This window comes from Heteronotia binoei, chromosome 2 (assembly GCF_032191835.1).
Source record: "Heteronotia binoei isolate CCM8104 ecotype False Entrance Well chromosome 2, APGP_CSIRO_Hbin_v1, whole genome shotgun sequence".
Classification (NCBI taxonomy): Eukaryota; Metazoa; Chordata; class Lepidosauria; order Squamata; family Gekkonidae; genus Heteronotia; species Heteronotia binoei.
This window is the reverse complement of record NC_083224.1, coordinates 179,886,432-179,914,037: the sequence shown is the minus strand read 5'-3', so window position 1 is coordinate 179,914,037 and position 27,606 is coordinate 179,886,432. Positions and strand designations below refer to the sequence as shown.

The 27,606-nt window shown below is 45.8% G+C and overlaps 2 protein-coding genes across 2 annotated transcripts in view; one reads left to right on the top strand and one right to left on the bottom strand.

Annotated features, from left to right (window-relative positions):
• Positions 1–27,606, bottom strand: part of PBX1 (PBX homeobox 1) — a 696,336-nt gene that overhangs the window by 185,457 nt on the left and 483,273 nt on the right. The gene's annotated exons all lie outside the window — the stretch shown is intronic.
• LMX1A (LIM homeobox transcription factor 1 alpha) overlaps positions 1–27,606 on the top strand; it is a 93,547-nt gene that overhangs the window by 64,579 nt on the left and 1,362 nt on the right. The window contains exons 3-6 of the mRNA XM_060233069.1: positions 8,606–8,838; positions 19,579–19,748; positions 24,996–25,073; positions 26,278–26,347. Of these exons, the coding sequence (XP_060089052.1) occupies positions 8,606–8,838; positions 19,579–19,748; positions 24,996–25,073; positions 26,278–26,347 (551 nt within the window). The remainder of the gene's footprint in view (positions 1–8,605; positions 8,839–19,578; positions 19,749–24,995; positions 25,074–26,277; positions 26,348–27,606) is intronic.

Here is a 27,606-nt window from a genome sequence, read left to right as displayed (position 1 = left end):
TGAAAAGTGCGTTGTTCAGTGTGTGTGACATACACAGGATGAAGCGCTCTCTGTAGGGTTGCCAGGTCCAATTCAGGAAATATCTGGGGACTTTGTGGGTGGAGTCAGGAGACTTTGGGAGTGGAGCCAGGAGTCATTGGGGTGGAGCCAGGAGCAAGGATGTGATAAGCATAACTGAACTCCAAACGGAGTTCTCACCATATTAAAGGGACTGCACACCTTTTAAATGCCTTCCCTTGATTGGAAATAATTAAGGATAGGGGCACCTACTTTGGGGGCTCATAGAATTGGACCCCCTGGTCCAAACCTGTTGAAACTTGGAGGATGTTTTGGAGACAGGCATTGGATGCTATGCTGCCTCAAAACACAGCTCCCCCAGAGCCCCAGATACCCGTGCATCAATTCTCCATTGTACCCTATAGGAATTGGTCTCCATAGGGAATAATGGAGTGCCCAGCAGACATTTCCCTCCCCTGCCCCTGCTTTCAGATGACCCTGAAGTGGGGGGAGGGCCTCCAAACCAGGGGATCCCCTGTCTCCACTTGAGGAGTGGCAACCTTAGCTCTCTGTATAACAGAGTGAACTTCAAACACACTTCTCTGAGTGACTTTATTGTCTACATTCCACACGCAGATGATGCATTCAAAGACATACTTCTGGCCAGTGTACATAATCAGTCATCCTGGACTGACCACTCCCAACTCCATTTTGAAATCTCAAATTTACATAATCTGTCATCCTGAAATGACCACTCCCAGCTCCATCTTTTAACCTCACATATTGTGCTTTGGGGTCAATTTTCCTGAGCAAAGAGAAAAATGTGTGAGCTGGAGGCTTAAAATATGTGAGCTAGCTCACGCTAACTCAGCTTAGAAGAAGAAGACTGCAGATTTATACCCCGCCCTTCTCTCTGAATCAGAGACTCAAAAGCGATTTACGATCTCCTATATCTCCTCCCCCCACAACAGATACCTGTGAGGTGGGTGGGGCTGAGAGGGCTCTCCCAGAAGCTGCCCTTTCAAGGACAACTCCTGCGAGAGCTATGGCTAACCCAAGGCCATTCCAGCAGGTGTATGTGGAGGAATGGGGAATCAAATCCAGTTCTCTCAGATAAGAGTCCGTGCACTTAACAACTGCACCACTGATCATCACCCCTCTGCTTCTTTGCTGAGACTGAAGATCCGGAATTGATTCCCAGTTCTTGTTTCTTTCTTTCCCAAGATCTCTCAGTATACTCTGGATAATAATATATATAGCAGATGTTTCTTAGATTGGACTCTCAGGACACTGGAAGAACTTCACAGCTGCCTCAAGTCTCAGTTTCGTGACACGCCCCTTCCCCTCACTCCTCAAGGGTACCAAATTAGACTAGGATCTAGATAGAAGACCCAGGTTCAAATCCCCAATCTGCCGTGGAACCTTGCTGGGTGACCTTTGTCCAGTCACACATTCTCAGCCTAACCTATCTCTCAGGGCTGTTGGGAGGATAAAATGTAGGGGGAGACAATGATGTAAACCACTTTGGGTCCGCACTAAATTTGCCAGACCCCCACTGCTTTTGTGGGGTGCTTTCCTGCCACTGGCTGGTGGGGAAAATCCCACACCCAACTGGCCCAAAAGGCAATGTGATGATGTCACTGATGTCACAAGGCAACGCTGTAGTTTCTGAGCAAAACTTTCTGGGCAAAAGTTTTGCCAAAAAAACTAGAGCTGGGGTGGCCAAATTGTGGCTCTTTCACACATATTGTGTGGCTCTTGAAGCCTCCACCACCCTATTGGCTGGCTTGGAGGAGACATTTCTCTCTTTAAATCACTTCTCCAAGCCAAACCAGCCAGTGGCTTGGAGAATGCATTTAAAGTTAAAGTTGCTTTCTTTCCACCACTTCCTCCCCTCCCTCCCTCCCTCCCTCCCTCCCTTCCTTCCTTCCTTCCTTCCTTCCTTCCTTCCTTCCTTCCTTCCTTCCTTCCTTCCTTCCTTCCTTCCTTCCTTCCTTCCTTCCTTCCTTCCTTCCTTCCTTCCTTCCTTCCTTCCTTCCACATCTGATGTTTATTCCAGGGCTTTTTTGTAGCAGGAAGCTTTTTTTGTAGCAGGTTTAAGCTGCAAGCATTTTCTGCAGGTTTTGTGATAAGTTTTAAATCTTGGGATTGTAAGCCTCCTGGAGCCACGGCAGAAAGGCAGAGCATAAATATTCCAAAGCAGTACAATAAAGTAATAAAAACCATGAGTAGGGACATAGAAGAGGCCTTATTTTATATACCACAATATTACCTTTTTCATAGTCTAAAAAGAGGAGCCTTTAAGCAGTGTTGAACAGAGATTTTAAGATATGATAAGTATCGCACATTGGTCTAGTAGCTAAAACTTCTCCAGTTGTGAAAGTTTGCACTCTGTTGGCAACGACAGGTATGGACATAGCCAAAGGACGGCTATGCAGGAAGGGGCAAGAGAGGGAAGATAAGCCACAAAATTCTCAACCTGATTCTGCTGAGAATCCACTTTACAAACACGCAGCTAGGTTGGCTTCTTTTGTTGAGGGGTTTGTTAAGCATTAGCTCAAGAATGCCATGGTCCAGCCTGCACGGTATGAAACCTAATTCTTCCCCTTTCTGGAGCCGTGGCATGGGGTGTTTAATTTTTCTCTCTCGGTAGGGCTGCAGGCCCTCTGGTACACCAGCCAAAAAACACTCATATTTTAGCAGGCTTAGCCTCAGCCTGGTTGCCAGGCAGTGAAGAGAACTCTTGTCTTCCAGGGGGTGGGGGCAGGGGGGAGGCTAAGGGAGAAAGGGATTGTTCGAACAACTCTGAAAAAGCCCCCTCCCCAAGACTGCTTGTTTGGCGACTTTATTTACAGAAAGAAAACACCATTAAGAGGGGAAAAAAGGACTGCCCAGGGTAGGACCCCTGGAACATAAATCTCAAAATTTTGCTCCAGGGATCAAGATGAATTCATGAACTTAGACCCAGGTGGGCAGCCGTGTTTGGTATGAAGGAAAGAGTCAAAGTTAGAATCCAGTGGTAGTTATTCCTGTTTTGTTTCCACATAACTTAAAATATCTCTGTCATGTTACATGCTAATTTGCTGTTCAGTTTCTGTCTATAAGTCTGAACGGTTATCTTCCATTTCTGTGTATCTGAGAAAGTCTACATGTACACGAAAGCACATACCTTGAAGAAAACTTTGCTGGTCTTAAAGTTGCCACTGGGCTCTAACTTTTATTTATTTAATTTGATTTATAGCCCACTCTTCCCATAGAACAGGCTCAGGGTAGGTTACATCATAAAAGAAGAGAAACAACAGTTAAAACCAAATTAAAATATATACAGTTTTGTCCCATGACGTGGTTTTGTGTGGTCAGTAAGGAACTATTTGGTGTGATTTTCATTTTGTTAAATAAATACCCCTTATCCAGACATTCCATGTTCTCTCATTTGGGGCTTATCTATTACAATTACATTTCTCTTTCCATCCTGGAGCTCGAGGTGGCATAAGAACATAAGCTATGTCCTGGTTGACCAGGCCAGTAGTCCATCTAGCCCAGCATCCTCGGGATACAGTGGGCCAGCCAGATGCCCTGGAGGGCCAACAAACAAGGCAAAGAGGCCAAGGCCTCTCTGTGACTTTGCCATTCAACACTGGCATTCAGAGAACTGCCTCTAGAGCTGGGAAGCTGTCTAGAAATGTCTAGAGCTGGGAAGCTGATATATTCTTTCAAAGGTGGAGGAAAAAAGCATTCCCTGTGTGGTGTTAGGTGGTTCTTTGTCTTTTTTAAAAAGGTTCTGTGCAGGATCCAGTCTTCCTACAGTATAGTAGTAGCCACATTTCATAGAGACAACTACCCCATGAGATAAGTGAGGCTAAGAAAGCCTGCTTGGCCCAAGATTACCCAGCAGGCTTTAGGGCAGACTTGGAATTTGAATCCAACTCCTCTAGGTCTTAGTTTGGTCCTCTGGTTTACCAAAGCTTGTTGTGAATCAATACTTGTTTCCATTCTTTGCAAGAGAAAGAAAGAAATTCCCTTTCTTTCCTTTCTCATGCAACAAACGTGCATACAGCTTGCCTGAAAGCGTATACCGCCAAAAAATGCCGTCACATTTTAACCTCCCCAAGGTATAACAAAACCCTCAGCTCTTTTTGATTCCCGTCCATCATGGAATCCCTAATCCTCTGTGGCTTGTGCCAGAGGGATCCAGAAGGTCATTACTCATACGGAATGTGCACAGCTAGCACGGAAACAGACAACGGTCCGGAAGCCAGCGTCAGTCACACTCTCCTCTGTTCTGTCATATCCGGAAAATGCCGTCCATTATGAGAACTCCCTGCCAGTTTTCCAAATCCCATCTATTCTTTCAGCACCATCTTTTGCATCAGCTTTCCAGTTAAAGCTCTTTGAAGAGAAAAGGGAGCCAAGCGAACCAAGGGAGTCCAATGAACCTTCAGTCCAAGGCAGAGTGAGTCCAGTCTAAGTCTTTTAACTTTGGTGGCCTTCCAGACTGGAGTAACTCCTCACAGGATTGTCCCTGAGTCCGTTTCATTTAGTTTGTCAAGAAGAAAGGCAGTGTGTTGTCGAGGTTAGTGTCAGCGTATGGTCTGGAAGACCGAGGTTCAAATCTTGACTGTGGCATGGAAGCTTGTTGGGTTACTCTGGGGCCAGTCACTTTGTCTCTTGGCCTCATCTACCTCGCAGGCTAGTTGTTGTGAGGATCAGATGGAGATGGGAAGAGAAAGGTTGTTTCACACGTTGGGTACTCATAGGGCTTATTTGGTAGCAGGAACTCCTTTGCATATTAGGCCACACACCCCTGATGTAGCCAATCCTCCAAGAGCTTATAGGCTCTTAGTACAGGCCTACTGTAAGATCCAGGAAGATTGGCTACATCAGGGGTGGGTGGCCTAATATGCAAAGGAGTTCCTGCTGCAGAAAAAGCCCTGGGTACTCACTGGGGAGAAATGTTGTGTCCAAATACCAAAAATAAATATATATTTTTAGAAATGTTATGCTAGGTTTAACCATAGCCTTTTAATTTATTTATTAAATGTATATACTGCCCTCCCCACAATTTTTTTGGGTGGTCCCAATGTGGTGCCCTTGGGCTCCATGGCACCCACCAACACTTTTCTGTTGCCTGCCAGTGTTTTTAGGAAGTGGGTGGGGCTAGGTAGGGCTTTTGCCCAGCAAGTGTTCTGTTTGGCTATTGGAGATTTGATTGACTGTGCAGATTTTTAAATGTTGCTTTGTCAGCAGCTGCCATCACAGCACACGGATCTTCACTGTGTTACCGAGTTAAGCTCTGGCCATCGTTTGGTGGCTGGTTCCGCCTCCCGTGGCAGCCATTTTGTTGCTGCGCCCACCATTCCAAATGTGCCTGCAGACTCAAAAATGTTGGAGACCCCCAGCCTGTGGTTTTGGTTGTGTCAAAGGGGTTGGCTGATACCTTCTCTCAACCTTATGAAATGTACGGACATAGAGTAGATAGACATTTGGCACCCATGTGCTAGGGGTGACGGGCAGGGATGTAATGTCTATGTAGATGAACCTTTTGGAATGCTGATCTTGGCATCCTGAGTCAAAAGAGCATGGAAAGAGCATACAGCTTTGGCTGAATGTTCCCACCCTTGTAGCTGGATCTCCGCAGGCCTTTGAGAAATGAAGCTTTCGGTCACAACGGCAAGTGTTTGCAATTAGCTTCACCATATGGTGGGTTTTGTTTTCTGCATCTTTTAGGCCGAGTTAAGAGCCAAATATCTGGCATAGCACAATCTCCAGTGTGGCGTTAGCTCATCTTACGCAAACCACAAGCTTGTCAGAGGAGAAGCGGTGAGTCACCGACTCAGCAAAGGATTGTTCCATCCATCAGGGGAGTCAAGAACATTCTCAAGTCTCCTGTTACTGGGCCGCTCAGCGGAATGCCTGTTTCAGGATCTGATCTCTTCCTTCTGCCACCCCTGTCCAGAACTTCAAGATTATCTGTTCTTCCTCCTGGGTTCTGAAGGGGGCATAAGATCTTATTGCAGACTGTAGCAGAGAAGTGAGACTGGAGGGGCTGTTTGCTCATCTTTTCTGACATGGAGAGACCTCTTCCAAACTGGAGCTTGCCAACCTCCAGGTGGGGTCTGGAGAGCTCCTGGAATTACAATTGATCTCCAGATGAGAGATCAGTCCCCCTGGAGATAGTGGCTGCTTTGTAGGGTGTGGCATTATAGCCCACTGAGAGCTCCCTTTTCAGGTTCCAACTCCGAAATCTCTGGGAATTTCCCAACCCTTAGCCTTGCATGCTGCCTAGAAGTTATATGGAAAGTAGGGGATGCCATTTTTGTTGATTGCCCACCACCACCATGGCAGGCTGCTGACTCCTTGACATGCAAGGTTGCCTGGTCCTATCTGGTCACCAGGAGGATGGGAGGGTAGGGTTGCCAGATCTAGGTTGAGAAATTCCTGGAGATTCCTAGGGATGGCACCTAGGAAGGACAGGGACCTCTGTGGGGTTCAGTGCTGACTCCCCCCTCCAAAGCACCCATTTTCTCCAGGGGAGCTGTTCTCTGCAGTCTGGGAATGAGCTGTAATCGTGGGGGAACCAGGGCTGGCCCTAGACCATCTGGCACCCTAAGCAAGGCTGACTTCTGGCTCCCCCCTCCACACTGATAACCGGTTTTCAAAAGCAGATGAATTGTGGGAAAAATGAAAAGCACAAAACTCGAACTTGATCCCAGACCTGGATAACCCAGATCACTGAGTCACATGGAGGCGGGCACTCAATTCTGTGCCCCCAGAAGGCCAGCGCCCTAGGCAATTGCCTAGTTTGCCTAGTGGCAGGGCCACCTTGAGGCTGGCATCCCTGTCATGCTGTTTTTTGGGGGAGAGTTCCTATCCTCTGGAAGCATCATTCGGGTGGCATTTTGGATTGTAGGGCATGGGTAAAGCAGGAAATTCATACTGCATGGACAGAAATCCTTCTGGCTGTGGACATTTTAGGTGGGATCCAAGCCAAAGGGCTAGGCCTTGTTCCTCAAAATAGATGAGGTGGTGAAGCTATTCTTTCAGACCACAAGTGGGGGATTGTATGGCTACATGCTTCACCAGGGTGAAAAATATCCCTTCTAAAGCAAGTAGGGGTATTAAACCTGGAACATCAGGTTGGTTGACCATTCAGTCTCTTGCCAGATGTATTGTGTGTCCTGTTACACTTACAAATTAGGTCCCCTTGCCAAAATTCTTTGGAATAAAACGGATTTTTTTTTGGGGGGGGAGTGCAAATGGGCAGCTTCATTTCCACTCCCCCCCCCAAACTAAGTTTTCTTTATTATGGAAAATTGATATATACAACAAGAAAGAGCAAAATGCAATTTGCAAAATTATAGCATATCATTACAGAGTTTAAATTGCTCAGTAAATACACTGCAAATAATACTTTGGGGGGGGGAAAGAGGCATATCTATATATAAGTCTACTATGTGTAATTCTCAGAGATTGGTTTTTTGGGTTTTATAAAGATTTAAGAAGTAACCAAGAGTGATAGGAACAATGAGAGGGGAGGATGTTGTGTTCCAACATGAAAATTAGTAAATTGTGTATGCTTAAATCATGTAGCCCCCGCCCCCAACTCCAGCATAGGGTTGCTAGGTGCCCTCAATGTTTTTGTTAAATCCAACTTTTAAAATACTGGCTATGCTTCTGCTGCCTATTCCCCAATCTCTGAGACAGGCTGTTAGCTAGGCTTGCCAACTCTGTCTTGAGCAATTCCTGGAGATTTGAGGCAGTGCCTGGGGAATCTGGAACAGCTCAGTGAAGACGTGAGTTCATAGAGACCGCCCTCCAGTGTTGCTGTTTTCTCCAGGGGAACTGATTGCCATAGTTTGGAGATTAATTTTAATCCTGAGAGATCTCCAGATGTTGGAGTTTGCAAGTTGCTCACATTTCAGCCATTATGGAGTTAACTGATGCTGTTAGTAAACAGGACATTACATTGTCCAGGGATGGCCAAACTCACTTAACGTTAAGAGCCACATGGGATAAATTGTCAGATGTTTGAGAGCTGCAAGACATGAACATCAGATGTTTGAGAGCAGGCAGGCAGGAAGGAAGGAAGGAAGGAAGGAAGGAAGGAAGGAAGGAAAATAGATGGGGAGGAAGGAGAGAGAGGTGGAAAGAAAGCAACTGTAACTTTAAATGCATTCTCCAAGCTGCCAACTGGCTTAGCTTGGAGAAGTGATTTAAAGAGGGAAATACCTTCTCCAAGCTGGCCAATGGGGTGGTGGAGGCTTCAAGAGCCACACCATAGGTGTGAAAGAGCCACATGTGGCTCCTTAGCTGTAGTTTGGCCACTCCTGAAGCAGTCTAACCTGTAGCCACTTAGAATAGAGATGGATTTTGTGCAGTGAAATCTATGGCTGTTGTTTATACCAGTGACGTGATCTCTAACCTGTTAATTGGCTAACCAGTGTTCAGGATGCAAGAGCACCAGGCCCCACCTTGGGGTTGTTAACCTCAGTGAAAAGAAACTAAACAGGTAAACAGGTCAAGGAACTTCAGCCCACCCTGTCAACTGTTGCTTCACTGAATGCCACACTCCTGATACAACCTTAACCTGGGTCCTTTTGCACGGCAGACTTTTTGCAGTGAAGTGCAGCGGATGCTTGGAAGCCATCGCCCCCAGTGAGTTTGTCATGCGAGCCCAGAAGAGTGTGTACCACGTGAGCTGCTTCTGCTGCTGTGTCTGTGAGAGGAGGCTCCAGAAGGGGGACGAATTTGTCCTGAAGGAGGGGCAGCTCCTGTGCAAAAGCGACTTCGAGAAGGAGCGTGAACTCCTCAGCCTTGTCAGCCCAGCGGCATCTGATTCGGGTAAGGCAATTGGGCGGTGTTTCTTGGATCGCAGGGCACCAAGCTCCCTGACCACCCACCAAAGTTCGGCAAGGGCTATGATTCAGACTTGGCTAATGGTGCCAACGATGAGTGATGGTGACCACGGGTCATTTTGTAGAAAAATAGGTAGTGGAGCTCATTACCATAATCATTAGCATATGCCACCCCCCCCCCCCAGCCAAAAGCAACCCGATGCGAGAAAGGAGAGCCCTGGGCGAGTGAGGCCTGTTTGGGCTGGCTAGAGATCCAGCCAGCCCAAGCAGGCCTTGCTCACCTGGGGCTCTCCTGGACTGTTCCCTTACCAGTCAAAAGGCCAGCAAGCCACCCACTGCCCAAAATCACATAAGTGGAGAAAGGGTGGCATGGGCTTCTCCAGGGGTTAATGAGGGCTGCTGGGGGTGTGGCAAAGCTCCTGGTGGCTGGCTGGCTGCCCTCCTAACGCAGGGATTGTTATGAAGCTGCACCTACTATTCAATGGACAAGGTGGGTGGGGAGGAAGAGGGGAAACCCTCAGAAAGGTTCAGGAGCTGTGCTCATGTGAGCTCCTGCTGAATTTGAGGCCTGGATAGGAGAAGGCAATAGGAATAGGGCTGCCAGGCCTCCTACTATGGTGGGAGGCTTCCCACAAGCAGCCATCTGGGAGGGGAGAAATGTAAAAGTCAGCATACTGTGCATGGCTATATTACTTCTCAGGAAAATCCAGATGGGATGTAGGGTAGCTCTAGGAATGACCAGAAACTCAATGGTTCCCCAAATATATCCAGAATTTTTCAGGATACTTAAAAATGGGTTGTGAAGAATGTTAGAAATACTTGGAATTAACTAGGAATATTGGGAGCTGGCTCCGAGGACTGCTTCCCCCCCGCCCATCCTTCCACTCTACTCCCACCCTCAATGTTTCTGTGTTCCCCACCCTCCCCCAGTCTCCCATTGGCTTGGCAAGCTGCTTTAAGTAAGACTCTGCCAGTGCGAGTGTTTGGGTTGTTTTTGCAAAGTTCATTCTTTGTTGGAGTTGGTTTGTGTTGGGTTTATAGGGAATCTTTGTTTTTGGTGGATTCTTGAGTTTTATGTAATTTGAAATTCTAGGGTTTGATATAGGTTCAGATTCTCAAGTTTTACATTGGTTGGGCTTCATAGTAGCTTGTAGAAAATTTCCTAAAGGGGAGATTGTCAGATTTATATATATTTTCACATTTTGATTCCTCAATGGAGGATGGCTGGTGGCACCTTGTTCAGGGCCCCATAGATTTGGACCCTTGGTACAACTGACTTGAAATTTGAGGGTTATTTAAAGGACAGGTACTCTCCACTGCCCTGAAATTTTGGTGCCAGTACCTTTAAAAATACCCCCCAGCACCCCAGAAAGATTCCCCATAGGGAATAATGCAGGGGAAAAAAATTGAAAACCTGGAAAAAGCCGAGATCCAAATACCATACCATGGGAAATTGGGAATACTAATATACACCCCCCCATACCTTTTGTTTCACACAGCCGTAGAACTGCTAAATTCAAGTCCAGTATATTCTCTGAAAATCTTGTAAGAGCTGGCAGGTGGGCAGAGCTGTGGGGCAGGGCATAGAGTCAGAGGCTCAGGCTCCCCACCCCCAGCTATAGGTAGCCCCACTTACCTTGCAGGGAATAGAAGGAAATGCCTTGTTAGCCTATGCTGGCAGACAGGTAGGGCAGAATGGGGAGAACTGATGCAGCAGTCCAACTTTCCCCCTTTGTAATAGGCAGACTCTGGTGCAATGCTTGTAAATTGCCCAGGAAAATGTTTTGCTTGTATGAGCTGGGCTGCAGGGAAAGAGGAAGATGGGGGTTTAGCACCTGCAGCAATAAATCAGGAGGGGCAAAGCTGGAGCATGTGCTTTGCAGACAGACTGATGGGAAGTATTTATTTAATGCATGCGTGTGTATGCATATGAAATAAATAATAAAATAGAGGCAAAGGTTACAGCTCTTCCCCTTACAATAAATACACACATGCACTTCAGTTTAAATAATATGCAAGAGATTAGTGGTGAAGAAAGTTATGATTCTCTGTCTGCCTCAGAGAGAACTTGCCGGCAATTTTTCAGTGCTTACAACTTCATGTAAAGTGCTAAGCAGCCACAGCGTTTCCCTAATAGAAATCTGCAGGCACTAGATTCCCCCCCCCTCCCCTTTCAGTTCTGCAGATGCAGAGATTTGCTGCTCAGGCACCCTGGGAAAAAGCCCACCGGAGGTGTTTTGTTAAGGTCCCCTGGTGGAAGCCATGCAGAGCCATTAGGGACTTTTAAAAAAGATTTGCAGGAGCACATTTTCATGAGCAGTCATCGGGAAAGTGCCGCTAGGTCTTCAGTAAGCTTCTCTAAGGGGATATATTTTTAAATAGCACATTGGAGAGGCAGTCATGAATAGAAGAAGAAGAAGATGATGATATTGGATTTATATCACATTCTTCACTCTGAATCTCAATCCGATTTCCCACTCACCTTACGCCACTCTCATGTTCCTCTTCTCAGTGGGGCTGCCTTCCAATTTCACACTATCTGCTCCGGGGCTTCAGCTAGCATCAGCGTTTTCATGCCGTGAACAGAAACCTCTAAAAACCAGTTTCTGTTTGCTGCATGAATACACCTATGAAGATGAAGAAGATATTGGATTTATATCCCGCCCTCCACTCCGAAGAGTCTCAGAGCGGCTCACAATCTCCTTTACCTTCCTCCCCCACAACAGACACCCTGTGAGGTGGGTGGGGCTGGAGAGGGCTCTCACAGCAGCTGCCCTTTCAAGGACAACCTGACCCAAGGCCATTCTAGCAGGTGCAAGTGGAGGAGTGGGGAATCAAACCCGGTTCTCCCAGATAAGAGTCCGCACACTTAACCACTACACCAAACTGGCTCTCCTATGCTACTTGCAGCCCCAGGGCACATAGTGTGAAATCGGAAGGAAGCCCCGCTGAGAAGAGGAACATGAGAGTGGCGTAAGGTGAATGGGAAATCGATCACAGAGTCTCAGAGCAGCTCACAATCTCCTTTATCTTCCTCCCCCACAACAAACACCCTGTGTGGGGCTGAGAGAGTTCTCACAGCAACTGCCCTTTAAAGGAGATTCTGCGAGAGCTATGGCTGACCCAAGGCCATTCCAGCAGCTGCAAGTGGAGGAGTGGGGAATCAAACCCAGTTCTCCCAGATAAAAGTCTGCACACTTAAGCACTACACCAAACTAGTGTAGATGAATGCAGTTCTCTGGTCCCTGCTGGCATTCTTCTCCAAGAAGAACTACAATATTCTGTGGAATGAACAGAGCAGACACCAAGGAACAGCTGGAGTGGGGCACAATCAAGGTGGAATGGGGGAAGCTGCTCCTTCCTAACCCTTGCCTGCCACTTGAGCACCCCACAAAAAGAGGGGGAGATCTCATTCATATGCCTGCGCTTGCTGCCTGCCTCTTTCCACCTTTGACAGTGAGGATTTTAATTCTCTGTAGAATAGGAGGAAGGAGGGAAGGCAGCATGGAATAGCAGGATCTCGTCAGATCTCGGAAGCCAAGCAGGGTCTGTACTTGGAAGGGGACTGCCAAGGAAGGCTCTGCAGAAGAAGGCAATGGGCAGCCACCATTGGACCACCACCATTGAGTTAGTGTGAGCTATCTCACAGGTTTTTAGCCTCCAGCTCACACATTTTTGTCTTCGCTCAGGAAGGATGGTGCCAGAGCAATCACTCGCTCACAACTTTAACGCCAGTAGCTCACGAAGTAGAATTTTTGCTCACAGGACTCCACAGAGGGAGCATTGCTGCTGAGCAGGGCTTTTTTTGAGCAGGAAAGCACAAGAACTTGACATCAGGGGGTGTCGCCTAATATGCAAATGAGTTCTTGTTGGGCTTCTACTAAAAAAAGAAGAAGCCCTGTGTGAAATAATGGTGATGTTGGTGATGTGATTTAATATGCAAATAAGTTCCTGCTGGGCCTTTCTTCTACCAAAAAAGCTATGTATTCTGTAATTCCTGTACTGCTTAATGTGTCATGTGAATACTTATGCTATACTTCAGTTCTGTCTGGTGGTTCCAGACTTTTAAAGTCTCAGTGCATTTTGTCAATCGTACTGGCTCATTATGTGTAATCCACCCCAAGTCCCTGTAAGAAAGATGGACTATAAATAATGGAAATAAAATAAGCAACAATACTGACCTTGATGGACCAGTGGTCTGGAGTCAGTATAAGACAGCTTTATGTGTGTTGCAAAAAGCAGGTTATCTCTTCTGAGGAACATGCAGGGCTTTTTTTTGTAGCAGGAACTCCTTTGCATATTAGGCCACACACCCCTGATGTAGCCAATCCTCTAAGAACTTACAGGGTTCTTAGTACTGGGCTTACTGTAAACTCCAGGAAGATTGGCTACATCAGGGTGTATGCGGTCTAATAGGCAAAGGAGTTCTTGCTACAAAAAAAGCCCTAGGAGCATGAGTTCTTGGGGGGTGCATTCACGCTACACTAAATAATGCGTTTTACACCTGGATTTTTACCGTGTAAGCAGGGGTGGAATTTTAGCAGAAACTGCTTTGCATATTAGGCCACACACCCCTGATGTAGCCAATCCTCCAAGAGCTTACAGAGCTCTTTTTTTGTAAACTCTTGGAGGATTGGCTACATCATGGGTATGTGGCCTAAAATGCAAAGGGGCTCCTGCTAGAATTCCACCCCTGCGTGTAAGAATAGCAAAGATCCAGTTGCAAAGTGCATTATTTAGTGTAGTGTGAACGCACCTTCGGAGAGACTCCTTGTATTAAATGAAAACTGCAAAGCAAAGTGGGCCATTCATTTCCAGAGTGAAAAATACCAAAGTGCTCTGTCTGTACCCTGCAGGTATTGAAGGGGAGGGGGGGAGATGGAAAACTGGAACCAAAGATGATGTACACAAAAGTGTTTTCTTGGTGTGTGTGTGTGGGGGGGGGGGGGGGGGAGAGGGTTGACAGCTGTCCAATTTGGAGCATGACTTCCCACCAACGAACCAAAAGGGTGTTTGGCAACATTTCTTTCTGAGAAAAGGGAGGATGTTAGAAGAATTTCTACAAGCGGGTTATGGCAGTCCAGGGCAAGCTTCTTTGGCAATGTCAGGTTTTTGACAGGAATGTGACATCATCAGATGACACCATTGCCAGCTAGATCAAAATCAGCAAAATGCTGCCATCTACTGGGAAGCCACTTGTTTTGTGGCAGCTGGAGAAACGACTGGCTGAGCCAGGGAGAGAAAAGCTTCTTTGATGGAAGGAAAAAATGTTGCTCTGCCAAAGAGAGATTTCCAGAAAGGGAAGGAGACTAGGCTATACTCAAGGAGTGGCTAAACTTGCTTAACATAGAAATAAACATTAGATGTTTGAGAGCTGCAAGACATGAACATCAGATGTTTGAGAGGAGAAAGGAAGGAAGGAAGGAAGGAAGGAAGGAAGGAAGGAAGGAAGGAAGGAAGGAAGGAAGGAAGGAAGGAAGGAAGGAAGGAAGGAAGGAAGGAAGGAAGGAAGGAAAAAATGGTTGGGGGGGGAGGAGAGGGAGGTGGAAAGAAAGCAACTTTAACTTTAAATGCATTCTCTGGCTGACTTAGATTGGAGAAGTGATTTAGAGAGAAATTCCTTCTCCAAGCTGGCTGACTGGACAGTGGGGGGTTTGAGAGCCACAAAATAATCTATGAAAGAGCCATATGTAGCTCCTGAGCCACAATTTGGCCACCCCTGCTATATTCCATCTAAGTGGAGCCCTGAGTCCATTGGAGTCAATGGGCTTACTTCTGCTTTGGATAGCATTGTAAGGATGCTTGCCCTGGTCCATCCCCAGTGCCTGAGCTGAATCTTAACGGGTCCTTCTCACTCTTAACTTAGAGTTGCTTGTATCTACTGGACCCTTTTTTGATATCTGTTGGTCGTTTTCATTAAACACACAGCACTTTTAATGGTGCGGTAATGGTGCAGCACTTTTAATGGTGGAAGGGCATGGGATCCCAGCTATGTGGGAAAATGAAATCCTTTATCTGAGCATGGAGAAATGACTACTGATGGAGGAACATGCACAGAAAACTGTTGTGTGGACTTCTCCATTGCCAAACAAATGCCTCATTGTTTGCTATGGCAATGAATGCAAAATGAAGAATCCTCATTGTGTGGGTTCAGCCTGCGTTGCAACCAGATCTCACACATCATAGAATCCTAGAGTTGGAAGGGGCCACACAGGCTGTCAAGTCCAACCCCCTGCTCAGGATCAGACTAAAGCATCCCTAACAAGTGTTTGTCCAGTTGCTGCTTGAAGTCTGCCAGTGACAGGGAGGACACCACCTCCTTAGGCAGCTGATTTCACCGCTGAACTACTCTTACTGTAATTCCCCCCCCCCCCAAATGTCCAGCTGGTATCTTTCCACCCATAATTTAAACCCCTTATTGCAAGTCCTATTCTCTTCTCCCAGGCCTCAGATTCAGCAGAAGCTCACAAGAACTCAGCTCCTGAACCTTTCTGATGGTTCCCCCTCTTCCTCCCCACCTATCTGGTCCATTGAATAGTAGGTGCAGCTGCATAACAATCCCTGGATTAGGAGAGCGGGCAGCCAGCCAGCCACCAGGGGCTTTGCCACGCCCCCAGCAGCCCTCATTAACCCCTGGAGAAGCCCACACCACCCTTTCTCCACTTCTTATATGATTTTGGGCAGCAGGTGGCTTGCTGGCCTTTTGACTGGGGGCGGGCAGCCCAGGAGTGCCCCAGGCGAGTGTGGTCTGCTTGGGCTGGCTGGATCTCTAGCCAGCCCAAACAGGCCTCACTAACCTGGGACTCTCGTTTCTTGCATTGGGTTGCTTTTGGCTGGGGTGGGGCATATGCTAATGAGTTATGCTAATGAGCTCCACTACCTATTTTTCTACAAAACGGCCCCTGTCTGCTCCTAACAAGAACAGCTCCCTGTCCTCCTCTAAGTGACAGTCTTTCAAATACTTCAAGAGAGCAATCATGTCTCCCCTCAATCTCATCTTCTTCTGATTGAATATTCCCAGGTCCCTCAGTTTTTCCTCATAGGGCTTGGTCTCTAGGCCCCTGACCATCTTTGTTACTCCGTTTGTGAAGTGAGGCCTCCAGAACTGCACACAATATTCCAGGTGTGGCCTGAACAATGTGATGTACGGTGGGACTCTGACCAACCCTAATTTGCTAGACGCCGTCCATCTGGCTGAACATCAAGTTTAAAACATAAATAAGGAACAGTTATTGACTCCAAGCAAGATCAGACTTTCCCCGATGATATTTTATCAGGCTGGGAGATTACAGCTTATTCCTACCCTGCCAGCATCTGTCTCAAAAGCCCTCTTCGAAAACAGAAGAGACCATGGAGTGTAATAGAAACTTAGGGCCACTTTATGAGAAAATTAAGATAAAGAGCCAAGCGCTGTGAGCCATATGTTGGTCATAAGCCTCAAAGCCCTCCGATCAATGACTTCCCTCCCAAGAGCCCGAGCCTATGTAAACAGGCAGCCTGTGAAAGGGAAACTTTCCAATTAAAAGTGTACTAACATCTCTCCATCCCCTAATTCCCTCCAACCAAAGAATTTCTTCATCTCCATCCTTGAAACTGGTTCTCCATCTTTCTCCCCCTCCCCCTGTTGAGCCTTGGGGTTGCACCGAGGTCATTCCAGACAACGTAAACCGCCCGTAGGCCTTTCCCATGTGACATCAGGAGGAGTCTTAAAGATTAATTAATTCCTACGCTGTTCCTGGTTAGCTTGAAAAGCTGAGTTAATTAAAAGCGCGGCTACGTTAAAGCAGAATCAACTTCCCATCATTTCAAGGGATTTGGCGAGCAGGTGTTCGCAAGGGTGGGGGGAGCTATATACCACATCTCATCTATAGGATGGGATTCCCTCATTCCATTGTGTGTTGACTCCCCCCTCACTCCTCTCAATGGTTTCAAAGATTTTCCTGTTTCATTCTCCCATGTATCCAGATTGGGAAATATTTTATTGCTTGGAAAAAAGAGATCCGGAAGCAGGAAGAACTCCCAGAAGCAGTGAAAGGCTATGTCAGAGCAAATGCAAGAGGGGGGACAGTCTTGTTTGCCCTGGTTACCAAATCTTACAGCAGTGTAGCAACTGTGCAGCCATTGTTGTGTTTCAACCCCCTGTTGCAAATAGAGGGCAGCGGTACAGCGACTACTTTGCATGCAGAAGGTCCCAGGTTCAGTCCATGGCACCACCATTAAAAGGATTAGGCAGAAGGGATGCAAAAGAGCTCCACATGAAACCCTGGAGAGTTGCTTCTTATCATAATAGCAGATGATACTGACATTGATAGAATGACAGTTGGACAAAGTTTAAGCCAGTTTGGTGTAGTGGTTAAGTGCGCAGACTCTTATCTGGGAGAACCGAGTTTGATTCCCCACTCCTCCACTTGCAGCTGCTGATGTGACCTTGGATTCTCTCAAGGCTGTTCTCCTCATGCGCAGTTCTGGGAGAGCTCTCTCAGCCCCACTGACCTCACAGAGTGTCTGTTGTGGGGAGGGAAAGGGAAAGAAGATTGTAATCCAGGGTGTCTGTTGTGAGGGAAGGAGATAAAGGAGATTGTAAGCTGCTCTGAGTCTCAGAGAGAAGGGCAGGGTATAAATCTGCAATTCTTCTTCTCCTGAGACTCCTTTGGCTAGTGAAGGGTGGGGTATAAATCCAATTTCCACCTCTTCCTCCTCCTCAGTAGCCTTGTCCACATGGTACTGTGAAAGTATTTCTATTCTGCTGTTATTTGTGTACATCTGTTTGTGGGCTTTCAATCACAAATTCAGCTTTTTTCCCCTTTTGTTAGTTTTTGCTGTCAAGTCACAGCCAACTTATGGGGATCCCACTGGGTTTTCAAGGCAAGAGATGTTCAGAGGCAGTTTGCCATCACTCACCTCTGTGTGGGGACTGTGGGATTCCTTTGTGGTCTCCCATCCAAGTACTAACCTAGGCTGGCTCTGCTTAGCTTCCAAGATCTGATGAGATCAGGCTAGTCTGGGATATCTAGGTCAGGGCACGTTCAGTTACACAAACACTCAAGGTAACACAAGAACTACTCAGTGGATGCATAATGAAAAAAGTATGCACTGTACAAAGGTTATATATGCATTCACTGTAGCGTATGGAAAAGGCAGGTTCATGCGTTTGTGGTATCACAAGGGTAAATGGTCGTGATAATGGTAATGAGAGCCAGTTTGGTGTAGTGGTAAAGTGCTCAGACTCTTATCTGGGAGAACCAGGTTTGATTCACCACTCATTCACTTGCAGGGGTTAGAATGGCCTTGGGTCAGCCATAACTCTCACAGAGTTGTCCTTGAAAAGGCAGCTTCTGGGAGAGCTCTCTCAGCCCCACCTACCTCACAGGGAGTCTGTCTTATGTGTGAGGGAAGGTAAAGGAGATTGTATGAAATGAATCCAATATCTTCTTCTTATTATTATACTTGCATTTACCGCAGTACCGCAATAGTAAATAGTCATAATAACAATTTAGTCAAGAGAATAGCTTCTAACGTTGTCAGCATTTCACACTTTAAGATCAAAATTCAAGCCTCAACTTAGGAATAACAGTTTTAAAGGTATTTTTAAAAACTATACAACTCATTGCAATTCACAATGAAATTTAAGTATGTAGTGTACAAACGTTATACATGCATTCACTGCAGTGTGTGGAAAAGGCAGGCTCATGTGTTTGTGGTACCACAATGGTAAATGGTCTTAATAATGACTGAGTCAAGAGAATAGCTTCGAAAACTGTCAGCATTTTAAACTTTAAGATCAAAATTCAAGCCTCATTTAGGAATAACAGTTTTAAAAGATATTTTTAAAAGACTGTAAAACTCATTGCAATTCATGGCGTTGCTGGAACCCTTCTTCATAAGCAACTCATTGTGGGTATAAAATACTGAAAATCTTTTTTAAAAACGAAGAGATCTTAACCATCTTTGCTTAAGAGTAGGACCAACTGAAATGACACAAAAGGTTTCAAGTTCTCCAGAGCTCTTCGTCAAGTTGAACATTTAAAAATATGGATGGGGGAGCGAAAAAGGAAAAAAAATCCCAGGCTATGAATTTAACATTGGGTGAAACAATGAGTATGATAGGCTGAGCAGGTATGCAGATATCAGGTTGTACCCTTTGCCTTCTGGGAAGTAGTTATAAAATGAAAGAATTCTATTGGAAACAGGGGAACCAGCAGGTGATCAAATGCCTCTCTAACACCAGAAAGACAGACAGATCCCTTAGAGCAGGGGTCTCAAACCTCCAGGCCATGGACCAGTACCGGTCTGTGGTCTGTTAGCAACTAGGCCACACAGCTTCGGAGCAAGGCAGACCTGTCCCACCACCCCATTCGCCCACCCCTTCCCCTACTCCTCATTTAAAGACCCCTGCCAATCAGCAGGTCAGTGGGGCTCTTTAAATGAGAGGGGGAGGCAGATGGGCTGCTTCTGTCCCTTGCTGTCTAATGGGGAAGTGGCAGAAGCACCCCCAGTCTTTCCCTCTCATTTACAGACCCCATGGAGGGCAGGGATGGGGGCACGGGGCAGCCTGGGGTGGCAAAACCCCCCAGTGCTGCCCTCCAGGTCCCTGGAAAAATTGTCTTCCAGAAGACCAGTCCTTGGTGCCAAAAGGTAGAGAACCATAGAGGGATGTTAGCATAAGAGGAATGTGGTAATCACTACTCTGGATCCCATTCTGTGGTATTTTTATAAATATTTTCAGGTAAAAGTGATGATGAAGAGAACCTGGGCAAAATGGGAGCAGGAACCAGGAAAGCGTCTGAGGAGAACAAGGATCAGAAGAGACCCAAGAGACCCCGGACGATCCTAACTACGCAACAGCGCAGGGCCTTCAAAGCATCGTTTGAGGTGTCCTCTAAGCCTTGTAGGAAGGTACAAAACTTACAGGCATTGTGAACATTTGAACTGCTAGAGATGGCCAGAAGGATTCATTACGTCATCTGACCATATAGCGGGATCATGTGAGAGATTTGGCCTGACCTGGCCATGCCTCTCCTCTGGATTTAATGTGTATGATCACATGCACACATCTGCCCCCCCAAGTCCTGCTTGATGCACCCACCCTGTGTGCACCGGAGCAGTCTGAATGTGCCTCTTGTGTGTGTGCAGCCTGTGCCTCACCCAGCAACAGGGTGAGGGCTGTGTGTTTGCTTCCGCTCGCATCAAAGAGCACCGGCTATTTTCAAAGCCAGGATACTGCCACACAGGGGTGAAATTCTAGCAGGAGCTCCTTTGCATATTAGGCCACTCACCCCTGATGTAGCCAATCCTCCAAGAGCTTACAAAAAAGAGCCATGTAAAATCTTGGAGGATCGGCTACATCAGGGGTGAGTGGCCTAATATGCAAGAATTCCACCCCTGCTAGAATTCCACCCCTGCTAGAATTCCACCCCTGCTGCAGCACCGAATTCCCAGTGTGATCCTACCCATTAATTCAGCTTTTTGTAATTATGGATATTGTAGTTTGAAGATGCTGCTTTAGTCTCAACTCTCTATAGCCCAGATTTCCACTATTTGTGATAAAATGGAAACCCATCAGCCATGAATTGTGGCTTGACAAGACTATCTTTTTAAGCAAGGAGACGAGCCCATGGTAGGCTCCTGTTTCCTTCCTTGTTTTTTTCCCTGTATGGTTAGGCAAAAGGGCTTTTTAGCCCGGGGGAAAAAGACAATAATAAAATTATGCATCGTAACAAAAAGCAGATTTATTTAAGCAAGATTCAAGTCCAGTAGGACCTTAAAAAACAAGATTTTTTGGTTATTTTTTGGTTATAAGTTTTTGGAAGCCAGACGCTCCCTTCATCAGAACTGGCAAAAGGAGCTTTGACTCCTAAAAACTTATACTCTGGAAATCTGGTTGATCACTGAGATGCTACTGGGTTTGAATTTAGCTCTTCTACCACAGAGTGACATGGCTACCCACCTGAAACTGGATTTAAATTGTAACTCTATTTAGAATTGCACTGTGCAGCTTCCTCAGATACGTTGAAATGGAAGTTACCAGTCCACACATATAGTTAGAAATTGAATAGCAAATTAGTATGCAACATAATGAAGATGCTTTAACAGATATAAACAAGAATAATAAGCTAAATTTGTATTTTGGATTAGAACATGAGAACATAAGAGAAGCCATGTTGGATCAGGCCAATGGCCCATCCAGTCCAACACTCTGTGTCACACAGTGGCCCCAAAAAATTATATATACACAAACACACACACACATATACACACTGTGGCTAATAGCCACTGATGGATCTCTGCTCCATATTTTTATCTAACCCCCTCTTGAAGCTGTCTATGCTTGTAGCCGTCGCCACCTCCTGTGGCAGTGAATTTCACATGTTAATCACCCTTTGGGTGAAGAAGTACTTCCTTTTATCTGTTTTAACCTGACTGCTCAGCAATTTCATTGCATGCCCATGAGTTCTTGTATTGTGAGAAAGGGAGAAAAGTACTTCTTTCTTTACTTTCTCCATCCCATGCATTATCTTGCAAACCTCTATCATGTCACCCCGCAGTCGACGTTTCCAAGCTAAAGAGCCCCAAGCCTTTTAACCTTTCTTCATAGGGAAAGTGTTCCAAACCTTTAATCATTCTAGTTGCCCTTTTCTGCACTTTTCCCAATGCTATAATATCCTTTTTGAGGTGCGGTGACCAGAATTGCACACAGTATTCCAAATGAGACCGCACCATCGATTTATGCAGGGGCATTATGATACTGGCTGATTTGTTTTCAATTCCCTTTCTAATAATTCCCAGCATGGCGTTGGCCTTTTTTATTGCAATCGCACACTGTCTTGACATTTTCAGTGAGTTATCTACCACGACCCCAAGATCTCTCTCTTGATCACTCTCTGCCAATTCACGCCCCATCAACTCGTATTTGTAGCTGGGATTCTTGGCCCCAATGAGCATTACTTTGCACTTGGCCACATTGAACCTCATCTGCCACGTTGATGCCCACTCACCCAGCCTCAACAGCTCCCTTTGGAATGCCTCACAATCCTCTCTGGTTCTCACCACCCTGAACAATTTAGTGTCATCTGCAAACTTGGCCACTTCACTGCTCACTCCCAGCTCCAAATCATTTATGAACAAGTTAAAGAGCATGGGACCCAGTACTGAGCCCTGCGGCACCCCACTGCTTACTGTCCTCCACTGCGAAGACTGCCCATTTATACTCACTCTCTGCTTCCTATTAATTAGCATGTTTTTAATCGACAAGAGGACCTGTCCTTTTATTCCATGACTCTCAAGCTTTCTAAGGAGCCTTTGATGAGGAACTTTATCAAAAGCTTTCTGGAAGTCAAGGTAAACATCTATTGGGTCTCCTTTGTCCACATGTTTGTTCACCCTCTCAAAGAACTATAACAGGTTAGTGAGGCAAGATCTTCCCTTACAGAACCCATGCTGAGTCTTCCTCAATAACCTGTGTTCATCAATATGCCTACTCATTCTGTCCTTGATAATGGTTTCTACCAACTTTCCCGGTATTGAAGTCAGACTGACTGGCCTGTAATTTCCTGGATCTCCTCTGGAACCCTTTTTAAAGATGGGGGTGACATTTGCTACCTTCCAGTCCTCAGGAACAGAGGCAGATTTCAATGAAAGATTACATATTTTTGTCAGGAGATCCACAAGTTCAACTTTGAGTTCTTTCAGAACTCTTGGATATATGCCATCCGGAACTGGTGACTTATTAGTTTTTAATTCGTCTATCAGTTGTAGGACCTCTTCTCTTGTCACCTCAACCTGACTCAGGTCTTTCAACACCCCTTCCAAAATTAGTGGTTCTGGAGCGGGCAAACACTTCTCGTCTTCCACAGTGAAGACGGAGGCAAAACACACATTCAGCTTCTCAGCCATTTCCCTATCCTCCTTCAGTAATCCTTTGACCCCTTGGTCGTCCAAGGGCCCCACTGCCTCCCTGGCTGGTTTCCTGCTTCTAATATATTTGAAGAATTTTTTATTGTTGGTCTTTATGTTTTTTGCAATATGCTCCTCATAGTCCCTTTTTCCCTGACTGATCACAGTCTTGCATTTGATTTGCCACAGCCTGTGTTCCCTTTTATTAATCTCACTTGGACTAGCTTTCCACCGTTTAAAGGAGTCCTTCTTACCTTTTACAGCTTCCATTACTTTGTTTGTTAACCATGCAGGCCTTTTCTTATACCTCTTTGTGCCTTTCCTAACTTGTGGTATATATTTTATCTGAGCTTCTAGGATTGTAGTTTTAAATAGCCTCCAAGTTTCCCCAAGGGTTTTGACTGTATTTACCTTTCCTTTCAGTTTTCTCTTCACATGCCTCCTCATCTCAGAGAATTTACCCCTTTTAAATTAAACGTGGTTGTGCTGGTCTTTTGGGGCAACTCCCTTTTTATACAAATGGTGAAATCAATAACGTTATGGTCACTGCTCCCAAGAGGTGCAATCACTTTTATATCTCTCACCAAGTCTTGGGCATTACTTAGGACCAAATTCAGGATTGCCCCACCCCTGGTAGGTTCTGAGACCATCTGCTCCATAGCACAGTCATTGAGATCATCAAGAAACTCAATCTCTTTCTCTCTACCAGAACACATATTGACCCAATCAATCTGCAGGTAGTTAAAATCACCTATTACGACACAGTTTTTACGTTTAGCCGCTATCTTTAAGCCTTCCATCATATTATAATCGTCGTCTCTCTTTTGATTTGGTGGGCAATAACAAACTCCCATAGTTAAATTTCCTTTTGGGCCCTCTATCTCAACCCAAAGCATTTCTAAAAGTGAATCTAATTCTCTGACCTCAGTCTTATTGGACCGTATACCCTCTCTGACATACAGAGCCACCCCACCTCCAACCCTTCCCTCCCTATCCTTCCGATATAACTTATATCCAGGAATCACCGTGTCCCACTGATTCTCCTCATTCCACCACCAGGGTGGAACGGCAGTGAAGCAAATAATAAGTATGTCAAAATTGGAAATAGATATGTAAATGTATCCCACTTAATTGTGGCATGCTAAGAGCCCCATATCGCAGAGTGATAAGCTGCAGTACTGCTGTCCAAGCTCTGCTCACAACCCGAGTTTGATCCTGGCGGAAGCTGGGTTCAGGTAGCCGGCTCAAGGTTGACTCAGCCTTCCATCCTTCTGAGGTCAGTAAAATGAGTACTCAGCTCAAAGTGTAGATGACTGGGGAAGGCAATGGCAAACCACCCTGTAAAAAGTCTGCCAAGAAAACGGCATGATGTGATGTCACCCCATGGGTCAGTAACTACTTGGTGCTTGCACAGGGGCTACCTTTTAAAAGAGTAATTAACTGAGATAATTGAGACCCTGTTGTTACACTCCATGTGTCTCCTCTCAAGCAAAAAAATCCTTTTCTTTGAGTGCAGTGTTCATAGTGCAGTGTTATGTCTTCCCTGTTACCAGACCAGAGAAATACATCCCAACATACCATTCTAAGTGACATTACATTCTAATATTAATTGCATTACATTACAATCACTATTCTGATCTGCTATTTCAAATGAGTGTATGCCTTGAATAAAACTTCGTTGGTCTTAAAGGTGCCACTGGACTCAAACGTTGTTCTACTGTACAGTTAGGAAGTAGTTCTAACTACAAGTTATCAGTGTGGTGGTAAAGTAACCAGGGAAACAAAGCACTGGTGGTATGTGGACAGCTGTTCAGACTTGAGGTACATAAGAACATAAGAGAAGCCATGCTGGAGCAGGCCAATGGCCAATCCAGTCCAACACTCTGTGTCTCTCAGTGGCCAAACCCCAGGTACTACCAGGAGGTCTACCAGCAGGGCTAGAAGCTCACCCACTGTTTTCCCCCTCAAGTACCAAGAATACAGGGCATCACTGCCCCAGACATAGAGTTCCTTGTGGCTAATAACCACTCATGGACTTCTACTCCATATATTTATCCAGTCCCTTCTTGAAGCTGTCTGTGCTTGTACGCCCCACCACTTTCTGTGGCAGTGAATTCTACACGTTAATTACTGTTTGGATGCAGCAGCTTGATTTTCACTGTTTTAACTCTTCAAGGGCAACTATTCTGCTGAAGGTTTGGTTTCTGTTTGAAGGAATAACAGTGTTTGTTGTTCTGACATTTGGTGAAGGTGAGAGAAACATTAGCAGCGGAGACGGGGCTGAGCGTCCGAGTCGTACAGGTCTGGTTCCAGAATCAGAGAGCTAAGGTAACCTTTCTCTTTAAATAACTTAACATCTTTTTACAAAAGCTTTTAGGCTGGGGGTGGGGGATAGGTGCAAAGGGTGGACTGGAATCTGGATCTGAAACTCATGCCCAGGATACCCATTCATCCACAATCCAAAAAGAGAGTGCCTAACATATGCCAAAGACCATAAGTTCCAGGCCTAGCTCCAGCTTCTGATAACATTAAGGATGCTCAAACACCTGCCAGTTCAGCTCACTTCTGTCCACCAGTGGTGTTCAGGCAGCCAATTAATTGATAAGCTGTAATATAGTGGTAGCTCTATGCAGTCCCTTCCCACGCTAGGATGCCATTGGGTCATTCAAACCAGCAGGGGGCCGGTGATTGGACCAGGGGGGCAGGGATTTGGATCCTGCTGCCCATTGTTCCTTCATCCCCAAAGCTCAGTCCTAAAGGCTCCAATGAGCCTGGCAGGAACTCCTAGATAGCAGCAGCGCAAGAAGTACACAACATACACAACACAACCCATTCATGTCTGCTCGCTACTTGCAGCCAACAGTAGCTCACTCTCTCAGCTGATGAGGGATCAGCTGGGAGTTGGCTACTGTTCTACTCCTAGTGTAATTTTACCAGTAGCTTTTTTTGTAGCAGGAATCCCTTTGCATATTAGGCCACACACCCCTGATGTAGCCAATCCTCCTGGATCTTACGGTAGGCCCTGTAAAAAGAGCCCTGTAAGCCACAGTCACCCTGCTGTCCAAGTGGGAAACTGAGATTTTCATATAATGTTGATGTTCATATAATGCTGATAGAACAAAGGGAGGACACCATAATGGATAGAGATGGTTTAGCAGAAGCTATGAGCCGAACATGTTGGTGAGGCATAGCTGGACATTCTCAAGGATGTTATGGATGACTTAGGGATCTAAAGAATTACAGATTGCAGCATTAGTAGGATGAGGGCTTTTTTTGCAGCAGGAACTCTTTTGCATATTAGGCCACACCTCCCTGATGTAGCCAATCCTCCTGGAGCTTACAGTAGGCCCTGTACTAAAAGCCCTGTAAGCTCTTACAGGATTGGCTGCATCAGGGGTGTATGGCCTAATATGAAAAGGAGCTCCTGCTACAAAAAAAAGCCCTAAGTAGGATAGTATTCTATGTAGACATGCCTGCTGTTTAAAAAAGACTTAAATTGGATCTGTTCTAATTTCCCCTTTTCTGGTAACAGATGAAGAAACTGGCAAGACGACAACAGCAGCAACAGCAAGATCAACAAAACACACAGCGGCTCAGTTCTGGTACAGCTTGCCTCCTAATCCTCTTCTATCAGGGGAACCCTGGGTCTCCTTAGGACCTTTGTACGACCCAGCCAGAAATCTCAAAATGAGGAAGTGGACTCCATTTCTAGAGAGGCACCAACAGCTGCTGGGCAGGAAGAATGAACTGTATTTAGTTCCTCTCTTTTCAGTTCTGCATGTCCTTTTCAGCCAGAATGTGAGAGGTGGGGGGACGACCTATCCAGTCAACACGGAGGGAACTGGTGACCAATGGAAAATTCCTTCTGCAATTTGTAAACTTTCTCAGAGATCTTTAAAATGCATCGTGTGTCAGCATGGCCTTCCTTCCAACCCTTGTTATTAATCTAACTTGCCTCTCCTCATCTCAAGGCTAAGCTTTTGTGAGTTGCACATCTTCATTACGCTTTAACAGTGCCATTTGTTGACTCACAAAACAGTCCCAAGATTGGAGAACTGCCACCTTTTCACTTCTTTATTCCTAGTCTTCCCATTCACAATGCTCTACCTAAGAGCTCTCTGGCTTGGCTCTCCCAGTGTCATCTCTGTGGTCTAAATCTTCATCCCTGTCTTCTACTGGGCATCCTTCCTTTGAACACATTGCTGTACATGTCCACAAACACATGATGTAATCAGCCTATCTTCCCACACTGACTTGGATCTGTCTTCTTCAATCCCAGTGGTTTGAATGAATTTACCTACTTAAGAACACAATAAGGCACCTGCTGGATAAGACTGGTGGTCCATCTAGTCCAGCATCTTGTTTCATGCAGTGGCCAGCCAGTTCCTAGAGGGCCAACTACAGGGCATAGAGGCTGAAGCAGTGGGATTCAGAGGCTGACTGCCTCTGAATGTGGAGGTTCCCTTTAGTCATCATGGCTAGGAGCCGCTGATAGATTTATCCATGAATCTATCTAATTCTCTTTTAAAGCTGTCTGTTTTTAAAGATGCCTGTGGCCACCCCTGCATCCTTTGGTGGTGAATTCCACATTTTAATCACTCTCTTCCTGCATAAACATCTGTCTAATAGAGGAACTGGGTGCATTTATTTTTCAAATGACAGATAGGTATATTGAGAGACCTCCTGTATTTCATAGATGAGGAAGCAGATAGATATTTTTTTGCTTGTAAGTACCGTAGGCCTTTGGGTGGTCCCTGATTAGGGCCAGCCCATTTATGTTGTAGCTGAGAAATGAAGAGGTTATATTTGGGGTAGGTTATGAATTTAAATGGAGTGGAAATGTGAAAGCGAGAAATAGGTC